Source organism: Geotrypetes seraphini, chromosome 18 (assembly GCF_902459505.1).
Source record: "Geotrypetes seraphini chromosome 18, aGeoSer1.1, whole genome shotgun sequence".
In the NCBI taxonomy this organism is placed as follows: domain Eukaryota; kingdom Metazoa; phylum Chordata; class Amphibia; order Gymnophiona; family Dermophiidae; genus Geotrypetes; species Geotrypetes seraphini.
Window position 1 is genome coordinate 27,452,493 of NC_047101.1, and position 12,031 is coordinate 27,464,523.

At 44.5% G+C, this 12,031-nt stretch overlaps 1 protein-coding gene across 5 annotated transcripts in view; it reads left to right on the forward strand.

The window, feature by feature from the left end:
- Positions 1–12,031, forward strand: part of DOCK2 (dedicator of cytokinesis 2) — a 601,528-nt gene that overhangs the window by 351,829 nt on the left and 237,668 nt on the right. For all 5 annotated transcript variants that reach the window (XM_033927247.1, XM_033927252.1, XM_033927251.1 and 2 more), the window contains one exon: positions 3,781–3,923. In XM_033927247.1, the coding sequence (XP_033783138.1) occupies positions 3,781–3,923 (143 nt within the window). The remainder of the gene's footprint in view (positions 1–3,780; positions 3,924–12,031) is intronic.

The window sequence follows — 12,031 nt, forward strand, 5'->3', positions numbered from 1 at the left end:
CAGGGAGCCTATGAGCGTCGAGAGCAGCGTGGGGCATTCAGCGCAGCTCCCTACGCTAAAAACCGCTATCGCAGTTTAGTAAAAAGGGAGGGGGAATATTTGTCTATTTTTGTATAGTTGTTACTGAGGTGACATTGCATAAAGTCATCTGCCTTGACCTCTTTGAAAACCCGCGGAATATAAATGATAATTAACATTTTCTCTGCGTACAGCGTGCTTTGTGTTTTTAAAATTTTATTGTTGGTAGATCATTTTGACTTGGCCACAAAGGTAAGGGGGAGGGAGGGAGGGGAACTGCTGAAAGACATCTAATAATCCTTGCAGGCTTGACTGCAGGGAATTATTTTTGTAAAATCATGTTTTGTTATGTGACTGGCATTATCTAGACTTTAATTTCTATGAATGAATAGAATGAAAATGATATAAAATTACTTGCTTGTTTTTATGTGCGTGCGCTGAAGGAAAGTGGAGAGAGAGTGGGCTGAGGATGCTGAAGGGAAATGGGGAAGAGAGTGGGGAGAAGACGCTGATTTATAAATTGACAATTGTACAGAATATTGTTTCTTTTTATAATTTAATATAAACAATTCAAGGCTTGTGTGGATGGAATCAGGTGGTTTGCGGGGATGGGGACCGAGCTTACGGGGATTAGTCCAATAAAATTGTATTTTTTTATATCTCATTATTTGTTTTATTTTTATTTGTTAATTTATAAAGTGGTGATTGTTATGTATCAGTTTTTTCAAATTTACATCTACTGTCTTTATATTTTGCACTGTATTAGAGGACATATGTTACTGTTTTTTGTGGTGTTGCATTGTATCCAGGGTCTGGTTTCTTGGCGGATCAGTTTAACTTTTGTCTACATATTTCTATTTTTAGTTTGTGATTATTCCATTTTGGGCGAGGGTGTATCTCTGTTCTGTGTGTATGAAAAAGACATAGTTTTCAGTTGGCATTGACTACAGGACCAATTGACTGTGCGGGATCTGGCTTGTTTAGTTTTACAATGTATGTGTTGGTGTTCTAGTGCTCACTGCAGTGTTTAAGATGCAGCCTTTTCCTAGGTACACTCTTGTGGTGCGATATGTAGATTGGTACTAAAAATCATATTTTTCATATAGATGGGGGGGGTGTCAAAAAATGATGGGCCCTGGGTGCCACATACCCTAAGTACGCCACTGCCTGCAACTACTCCATATGTACTTCTAATGTCATGACAATTTAGACATAATTTATGTTTTGTTATGTTTGGAATAATGGTTACATATATGAGGTTCAATAAAAGAAAATTTTCACTGCCTGTTTCTATTCTGACCATTTATTCCATTTCATGGTTATTGCAAAAAAAAAAAAAAAAAAAAAAAATTTTTACATGGGGGGGGGTGTCAAAAAATGATGGGCCCCGGGTGCCACATACCCTAGGTACGCCACTGGAGCTAACTAAACTGTATTGACCCTTCCCAGATCTTGACGCATACTATAGCTATCAACCTTGTTATCTTCCTGGGAATGCCCAGGCTAATTTCTTGTTGTAAACCACATAAGAACATAAGAATTGCCACTGCTGGGTCAGACCAGTGGTCCATCGTGCCCAGGAGTCCGTTCACGCGGTGGCCCTCTGGTCAAAGACCATCGCCCTAACTGAGACTAATCCTACCTGCATACGTTCCGGTTCAGCAGGAACTTGTCTAACTTTGTCTTGAATCCCTGGAGGGTGTTTTCCCCTATGACAGACTCCGGAAGAGCGTTCCAGTTTTCCGCCACTCTCTGGGTGAAGAAGAACTTCATTACATTCGTACGGAATCTATCCCCTTTCAACTTTAGAGAGTGCCCCCTCGTTCTCCCCACCTTGGAGAGGGTGAACAACCTGCCCTTATCTACTAAGTCTATACCCTTCAGTACCTTGAATGTTTCGATCATGTCCCCTAAAACTGAAAGGTATTGGCGGGATAGAAGACACCAAGGTATTTGAGGGATAGAAGACACCAATGTAATGTAATGTAACTTTCACCAACACTACTTTGCTTTAATAGTACAACTGATGATTCTACCACAACTAGACTACTGCAACTCCACCTACATGGGAATCAACACCGCTCTGGTCCATAAAATGCAACTCATTCAAAACACAGCTGTAAGCCTAATCTTCAACCTGAGAAAAAACGACTCGGTCACAGCTGTTACCAAACAACTACACTGGCTACCCATCTCATCACGAATAACTTTCAAAATATCATGCATTATGAACCACATATTTCATGGAAACTCAGCGGCTCCCCTCATCCAACTTTTTTCAACGGCATAGTTCAGCTCTCGCAGAACCCTTAACAGGATACTACTAAATCTTCCATCCACAAAAAAATCTTCAATACAAACAGGTTTTCCACTCCATGCTTACCTTTTTAGGAGTAAAAACCTAGAATGACCTCACAGAAACGACCAGAACAGAACCTAGCTATACCATCTTCCGGAAGAAACTGAAAACCCATTTTTTCGACACATAAATCTCCTCTCTCCTTTCATCTCCTTCACTCCCCCTACCTTCCCCCTCCTTCCCCTCTCTCTTCTCCTGATCCCGCCTCTCTTGATGTCGCCTTGAGCCTGAATAGGTATACGTGACACACAAATAGAAGATTAGAATTAGAGAGATATACCAGACCTGTGGGAAAGGGAAAAGGATGGAGAGAGTTGTCGGACCACTGGGAAGGAGGAAAGGAAGGAGAGAGAAAAACAACAAATAGATAAGAAGACCTTGGAAACATAGTTCAGAGCACAGACTGAAGGAAGGATGATTAGAAAAATAAAATCACCAAACAAAGGTAGAGAAATGATTTATTTCAATTTAGTGATTGAAATTGTGTCAGTTTTGAGACGGAAAATCTTGTAACCCTACACAAAAGCATTATAAGATTGTAACTTATCTATGTTCTGCCTCCATTTTAAGTGTCATTTGCTCAGTTTCTTATATAGGAACATGTTTAAGGCTCCTTTTACTAAGGTGCACTAGTGTTTTAGTGCACGCATAAGATTAGCATGCACTATAGTGTGCACTAAATGAAAAATACCGCCTGCTTAAAAGGAGGCAGTAGCAGCTAGCGCGCGCAGCATATTTGGCGTGCGCTATTCTGTGCATTAAGGCTCTAAACGCACCTTTGTAAAAGGAGCCCTAAATTGTTTATGCTAAGATGTATAAGTAAAGTGTGCCCTGTGGACTTAAATCCCCAGAAAGCTTTGCTTCTTCCATTAATGACCTATGACCGGACAATGTAACAGCCTTAGTCTATAGGAGAGGAAAGAGTTAGTGGATGCCTGGATGAGCCATTTGGTCTTTATCTGCCATCATGTTTCTATGTTTTTATGATGAAATTGTATAATGCAAGTGAGGAATGAATAAACCAGCGTAAAATAGAATATGAAAGAACACATATGAGTAATCAAATTCTATAGAAAGATGCACCATCGGTTAAATGTTAAACACGAATGATGGAAAAAAAATTGAGTGCCAGCGATACTAGCCTTTTGCGGGTATAAGTGGTTTGTTCCCAAAGTCAGGTGTTAAATGTGCACAAAGCTAGTATTCTTTAAAGGTTGTTTCTCACAGAACACACTTTACAGAGTTAGTGCAGATCATCCCAGTGCCTACCTTTGGGCACCATTTATTGAATTCCCCCCCCCCCCCAGTGTCTTTTGTAACAGTGCAGTACCTTGTAAAGAATAGGAATAACATTGTTTCAGACAGGAACAGAGTCTTTAACATTGTATCTATTTTCCCTGTAGAATGCCGTGATATCCTGCTTCCACTGATTACCAAGGAACTCAAAGTGTTGCTGGAGCAGAAGGAAGAACAGCAGCTCCAGGAAAAGCAACATTGTATTGATCTCCTCAGCAGTGTCCTAGAGGTCCTCAGTTGTCAAGAAGCAGTAAGTGTGCACCTGTCTCCAGAATGAGGCTGAAATAGTTGTACTAATACATTTCATTGGAGTTTGCACAGATTAGGCATATAAGTAGATAAGCTGTTTCTAGCATTAGTTCCTGTAACAAGCATATTATTCACTACACTGTATACTTTGATACTCATTTATATTGCTTCTAGTACATTATTAATGTATATTCCTGCAATTTTAATTTTTTTATTTATAGAATTATAGAAACACTAGTCTTTAAGCCTGTTACATTAACGGGTGCTACAGTAGATATGTTTGTTTGTCTTCCTTTCTGTCTCTCTGTCTCCTTAGCCTCTGTCTGTCTTTCTGTCTCTCTCTCTCCTTGGCCGCTTTCTGTCTGTCTGTCTCTCTCCTTGGCTGCTGTCTGTCTGTCTTTTTTTCTTTGTCTCTCTCTCTCTCTTTGGCCGCTGGCTGTCTTTTTTTCTGTCTGTCTCTCTGGCCCCCTATCTGTCTGTAATTCTTTCTGTCTGTGTCTCTCCCTAGCTCCCTGTCTGTCTGTCTTTCTTTCTTTCTTGCTCCTTGGCTGCTTGCTGTCTCTCTGGCCCCCTATCTGTTTGTCATTCTTGCTGTCTGTGTCTCTCCCTGGTCCCTTGTCTGTCTGTCTTTCTGTCTGTCTCTCTCCCTGGCCCTCTGCCTATCTCTCTCTGGCCCCCCGAGCAAACCAAGATTGCTGCCTGCCCCACAGCACACCCCTCCCCCCAAAGCAGCCCTTTTCCCTCTCCCCCTCCACTTCCCTGTGCAGCAGTAGCACCAGCTCACAGCACCTCGAAGGACACCGCCGCCGCACGCCACATGCACCGCAAATGGAATATGGCACGGAAGCACAAATCACGGCAGCAGGGATCACGCCGTTTCAACTGCGCATGCCTTGGGTAAGAGTTTTATTATAGAGGATGCCCAAGAAAAGCGCTTGCTTAGGAGTAACTGTTTTGTACTAAAAAAGAAATGAAATGGAACCCCCCCCCCTTTTACAAAGTCATGTTAGGCTTTTATCGCCAGCTACAGTGGTATTAGCTCTGATACTCATAGGAATTCTATGAGCATTGGAGCTAATATCTCTGTGGCCAGCGATAGAAAAGCCTAACACGACTTCGTAAAAAGGGGGGGGGGATAAATAAGGAGGAAACCAAGAATCATGGGCACTGGTTGATCTAGACATCTCACTTGCTTTTTTTGTTCATGAACTGGGAGTGGTGTAAGACTGATAAGCTCCCTAAGGCTGGGGTTGGAGAGGGTTCAGGGGCATGTTTCAAGTTTATTTAGGCTTGATATACTGCTTAAAACATCCTAAGCGGTTTACATAATACAAAGCTAAAAGCAATTTAAAGCAGGGATGTTGGGGGGGTTCTGTATAGGATCCCATGTGCGATTCTCAAAAGCCGCTTCAGAATCAAGCCCAAAGTGTGCGTCTCTTGATACTGAAAAGAATCAAAAGGGAAAAAATTGAAAAAGTAAATTGCATCAAGGATTCTTAAGTGAACATCATGGAATACACACTAACCAAAACAGCTACTGAAAGTCTTAACTGCAGGAAAATTTTCAATTACCCCATCATACATTCAACCGCCTGGAAAAAGAGAAAAAATGATATCACCACAACACTGCTCTCTCAGCCAAGAAATTTCCTCAGCTGCAATGGATCACTAAGGATATAGAAATTATTCTCTAATGTGACCAGACATTTACAGGGATAGCCCCAAAAGGTTTTAAAGCTAGGATCCAAGAGGAAAAAGAACAAAGAACCGGCGTGGCTCACTGTAGAGGTGAAGGAAGCGATCAGAGATAAGAAAACTTTGTTTAAGGAATGGAAAAGGTCAAGAATGGACGAAAACTGGAATAAGCAACAAATAACATCAACGCAGGTGCCATAAGCCGGTAAAAGGGGCCAAAAGAGACTAGGAGGAAAAAATAACCAAGGATATATTAAGGAGAAACGACCTGCAAAGGAAGCGGTGGGACCGTTGGATGACCATGGAATAAAGGGAGTGCTAAAGGAGGACAAAGCAATCGCAGACAAACTGAATACATTTTTGCGTCTGTATTTACCGAAGAGGATACACACAGGATACCAGAACCCATCAGGCTATATACTGGAAACGAAGACGGGAAACTGACAGGGTTGACGGTCAGTCTAGAAGAGGTATACAGGCAGAACAATAGGCTTAAGAGCGATAAATCCCCAGGACCGGATGGAATCCATCCGAGGATCATCAAGGAACTGAAAGGGACTGTAGCTGAACTACTTCAACTAATAGCCAATCTGTCGCTCAAATCGGGAAAGATTCCGGAAGACTGGAAAGTGGCGAATGTTACGCCGATCTTCAAAAAGGGTTCTAGGGGAGATCCGGGAAACTACAGGCCTGTGAGCTTGACCTCGGTTCCGGGAAAGATGATGGAAGCAATGGTAAAGGACACAATCTGCGAACACATAGAAAAAAATGGGCAACTGAAGGCAAGCCAGCATGGCTTCTGCAAGGGAAGGTCGTGCCTCACAAACTTGCTATACTTCTTCGAGGGAATAAACAGCCAGATGGATAAGGGGGAATCCATAGACATCATTTACCTTGACTTCCAAAAAGCCTTCGACAAGGTACCTCACAAACGGCTACTAAAAAAGCTGTGGAATCACGGGGTGCAAGGGGATATCTACCGATGGATCAAACACTGGTTGGCAGGCAGGAAACAGAGGGTTGGAGTAAAGGGCCAATACTCGGACTGGCAATGGGTCACGAGCGGAGTTCCACAGGGGTCGGTGCTGGGACCTCTATTGTTCAATATATTTATTGATGATCTGGAGACGGGGACAAAATGTGAGGTTATCAAATTTGCTGATGACACCAAACTCTGCAGCAGGGTTAGGAACACGGAAGACTGTGAAAACCTGCAAAGGGACCTAACGAGACTGGAAGACTGGGCAAATAAGTGGCAAATGAGCTTTAACATAGAGAAATGCAAAGTCATGCATGTAGGGAAAAAGAACCCGATGTTCAGCTACAATATGGGGGGAACACGGCTAGGGGTGAGTAACCTTGAAAGGGATCTGGGGGTGATGGTTGACACATCGCTGAAACCATCGGCGCAATGTGCAACAGCCTCAAAGAAAGCAAACAGAATGCTGGGCATCATCAAAAAGGGTATCACAACCAGGACGAAGGAAGTCATCATGCCGCTGTATCGCGCAATGGTGCGCCCGCACCTGGAGTACTGTGTTCAATATTGGTCGCCGTACCTCAGAAAGGACATGGGCGGTACTCGAGGGAGTGCAGAGGAGGGCGACTAAACTGATAAAGGTATGGAAAATTTCTCTTACGCTGACAGGTTAAAAACACTGGGGCTGTTCTCTCTGGAGAAGAGGAGACTTAGAGGGGACATGATAGAAACCTTCAAAATCCTAAAGGGCATAGAGAAAGTGAATAAGAACAGATTCTTCAAACTGTGGGGAGCCTCAAGCACTAGGGGTCACTCGGAGAAATTGAAAGGGGACAGGTTTAGTACAAATGCCAGGAAGTTCTTTTTTACTCAGAGGGTGGTGGACACATGGAACAAGCTTCCGGAGGAGGTGATAAGCCAGAACTCTGTACAGGGGTTCAAGGAAGGTTTAGATAGGTTCCTGGAGGAAAAGGGGATAGAGGGGTACAGATAGAACTTGAGGTAGGTTATAGAAGTGGTCAGAAACCACTTCACGGGTCGCGGACCTGATGGGCCGCCGCGGGAGCGGACCGCTGGGCAGGATGGACCTCTGGTCTGACCCAGTGGAGGCAAATTCTTATGTTCTTATGTTCTTAAACTACAGACTGGTGAGTCTGACCTCAGTACCGGGAAAGATGGTAGAGGCGCTGATAAAGGACCACATCATTGATCACCTTGACGGACACGGTCTGATGAGGACCAGCCAGCACGGTTTCAGCAAAGGCAGATCTTGTTTGACGAACTTGCTGCACTTCTTCGAAGGAGTAAACAGGCAGATAGACAATGGCGACATGGTTGACATTGTATATCTGGATTTTCAGAAGGCGTTTGACAAGGTTCCACATGAACGACTACTTTGGAAAATTGCGAGCCATGGAATCGAGGATGCAATACTCACGTGGATTAAAAACTGGCTGGAGCATAGGAAACAGAGAGTGGGGATAAATGGACAATACTCGGACTGGAAGAGCGTCACCTGTGGGGTGCCACAGGGCTAGGTGCTTGGACCCGTGCTCTTCAACATCTTTATAAATGATCTGGACTTTGGTACGACGAGTGAGGTGATTAAATTTGCAGATGATACGAAGTTATTCAGAGTAGTGAAGACACAGGGAGATTGTGACATAATCAAGCTCGAGAAATGGGCATCGACATGGCAAATGAGGTTCAACGTGGATAATTGTAAAGTGATGCATGTCGGTAACAAAAATCTCATGCATGAATACAGGATGTCAGGGGCGGTACTTGGAGAGACCTTCCAGGAAAGAGACTTGGAAGTTCTGATCGACAAGTCGATGAAGCTGTTCTCGCAACGCTCGGCGGCGAAAAGGGCGAATAGAATGCTAGGTTTGATTAAGAATGGGATCACGAACAGATCGGAGAAGGATATCGTGCCACTGTACCAGATAGTGGTAGAAAACTGGAACGCTCTTCCAGAGTCTGTTATAGGGGAAAACACCTTCCAGGGATTCAAGGCAAAGTTGGACAAGTTCCTGCTAAAGTGGAATGTACACAGGTGAGGTTTGACTCATTTAGAACACTGGTCTTTGACCTGAGGGCCACAGCGGCAATTCTTATGTTCTTAATCATAGGCAGAAGGACTCTCCTGTACTTCACTGGGAGCTATAGCACCACCTGCAGTTAGTACCCAAGCACCAAGAGCTCTCAAGTTCAACGTGAAGTAGAGACAGCAAAGAAAATTTCCAAACACAACTGTTCAACATGTAAGCTCAAATTGAAACAGCTAATAAAGGCATCAAAGGAGCTCAGGAAAGACCCTTTCATGCATATAAACATATATACAGAATTTTTCAAAACCCAGAAAGGCTGACTAGAATCCATGAGCAACTTGGAGAAGCATAAACAGAATGAGACAGGAGACAGTAGACAGGCACAGGAAGGACAGGGCAGGAGTTTAGAATGTCTCACTTACCTACTGGAAAAGATCTTATCAAGTTAAGAACATAATCTCTTTTTCCAGTTTTCTACCACTCTCTGGGTGAAGAAGAACTTCCTTACGTTTGTACGGAATCTATCTCCTTTTAACTTCAGAGAGTGCCCTCTCGTTCTCTCTATGTTGGAGAGAATGAACAACCTGTCTTTATCTACTAAGTCTATTCCCTTCATTATCTTGAATGTTTCGATCATGTCCCCTCTCAGTTTCCTCTTTTCAAGGGATAAGAGGCCCAGTTTCTCTAATCTCTCACTGTACGGCAACTCCTCCAACCCCTTAACCATTTTAGTCGCTCTTCTCTGGACCCTTTCGAGTAGTACTGTGTCCTTCTTCATGTACGGCGACCAGTTCTGTACGCAGTACTCCAGGTGAGGGCGCACCATGGCCCGGTACAGCGGCATGATAACCTTCTCTGATCTGTTCGTGATCCCCTTCTTTTATCATTCCTAGCATTCTGTTTGCCCTCAGTCCACCATGTTTCCGTGATGCCGATGATGTCCACGTAATCTTTTTGTGCCATAGCTTCTAATTCACCCATCTTATTCCTTAGGCTCCTTGCGTTCATATACATCCACTTGAGTTTGCGGCCTGTTCCTTTCTTGCATTTCCTTCCCTCTTGTGTCTCTTTTTAGCTGTCTTGCCTGTGATCCATTGAGTCTTTACCTCTATGTTTCTGCATGGTATCCGCTGGGTATACCGGTTCCCGAACCATCGACTCTCTCTCAGTCAGCTTTCCCCTTCTTCCTAGTTTAAAAACTTCTCAATTTCTCTCTTGATGTTGCATGCAAGTAGCCTATCTACTGGAAAATATATTATCAAGGTAAGAACATACCATATATATTCAAATATAAGCCAAGATTTTGGAGCCAATCAAATGGCCCAAAAATGGGGAGTCTAAGCTTATATTCAGGTCAGTGCCCACCCACCTCAGTCCCAGACCTGTTGCAGGCCTCCACCGGGCCTGCAGTAAGACCTGGTGGTCCAGTGGTGGGCTGTGAGAACTCACTGCAGCCATTCACTAGCGGCTCTCAATGGGGCAGGAGCGTGGGAAGACTGCTCATGCTCCGGTTTACCCGTAGACCACCGGGCATTTTAACGATACATGGGGAGGTGGGAGGGAGGTAAAATTTGTAATAGTCGGCTAGGACAGGAGGCAGGTGGGATCCCTCTTGTCCCAGCCCACTACTGGACCACCAGGGAATTAAAGGTACGCAGGGGAGGTGGGAGGGAGGTAAGTTATTTTTTATTTTTTTCGTTTCGGAGACTTGAGAATTCTAAATAGAAACCTGTTAGAATACAATACTAAATTTGTTGATCATAAAGGAATGATATTTCTGATTGTGCTGTTCACAAAGTAGAAGTTCTGATGCAGCTACGTCTGTATTCTGTAACCGATAATACCGGATATTACCTAGAACCAGGTCAGGACTTCTAATACTCATTTCCTAAAATTAAGATAAATGTTTGCTGTCCATCTAGGAATAGGATCAATTCATTTTTCCTTTCAATCATCATCTTTAATTCTACTGTTTGGAAGGTTTTGCTGCTGTTTCAGTCTTCATTTCAAAATATTAATGCTTTGTTTCTGTGGATGCTGGGATTCAAGTTGAAATAGAAATAATCACATTTTCCCTACAATAACTTCTCAAAAATGGTATTCAGTGTAACTTTTCACAAATTCCCCCAGCTAATCCATGACTGTTTATTATTGACTTGAATATTTATTATAACAGCTGAAAATTGAAATGAAATTGCACAGAAGAAAAATGTGGCTTGGTTTCTTTCTTTTGTCCAGTCCTTGTTTTCATGCTGATTTATCAGGGTCAGCAAAGGAAGTATTGTCTAGAACACCTTCAACCGCCGGTCCACGGACCGATGCCGGTCCGCAGAAAATTCCTGCCAGTCCGCGCAGGGCCGGCGAGATGGACGCCGTTAAATTTCCTGCCCCAGTGGTGTTCGCGGAAATCTTCTGTTCCTCCCAGCCTCGGGCGATCAAGACAGGCTGCCGACGTTGGGCATTCCCTCTGTGAGTCTCGCCTATGCGGAAACAGGAAGTTGAAACAAAATAGGCGGGACTCAGAGAGGAAAGATCCCGACGTCGGCAACCTGTCTTGATCGCTGCCCCTGCCGAGTCGCCGAAGAGGACCGCGGGGAAGCTGCAAGTAGAAGGGAGATGGTCAGCGTGCACGGTGGGGGGCAGCGTGTGGATTGGGGCCATCAGCAGCGTCTGTGCTGAGAGTCTGCCCACGTGCAGGATGCGGTGGGTAGGGGCCTCCGGCTCATCTTGGGCGGCAGGGCCTGCATGCAAAGCTGTTTATGCCGGCTTGGGGGGGGGGGGTTCGCGAATGTGCAGGGCACAGCAGGAGTAAGATAATGGGGAGCCTTCAACAGTGGCTGTCTCCTCTCCTAGCAGCTCTGTACTTACCAGGGCAGTGATTCACTTTGGCAACTTCCCCTTTCCTCGGGGGGGGGGAGGGGGCAACGGACCCAAGGCTTCCTAAGGAAATCACTGCTGCAGGCAAGTACTGAGAGCTGCTGGAAGGAGAGGAAGCCACTGTTGGAGGCTGGGAAGCTGCTGGATAAAGGGAGAGCTGCTACTGCACCTGGAGGGAGGTAGAAAGAGAGATGCTGCTGGGAGGGGAAGAGGGAAAGGGATGGGAAGAGAGCTACTGTTGGATAGGGGGAGGAGGGAAGGGAGAAGGAAAAAGGAAGGAAACAGCTGGCAGGGAGATTAGAGGAGGGAAAGGGGAGAGACAGAAATGAGAAAGTAGAGAGAGATTGATGCTGGAAAGGGGGTAAGCAGAGAAATGAGAGAGGGATAAAGATGCTAGATCTGGTGTAGGAGAGATAAAAATGAAGAAAGCAGTGAAGCTGGAATGAATGATGTAAAAAGGAGAGAGGAGGCACAGGCTGGATGGAAAGGGGAGAGGGGCATAGAAAG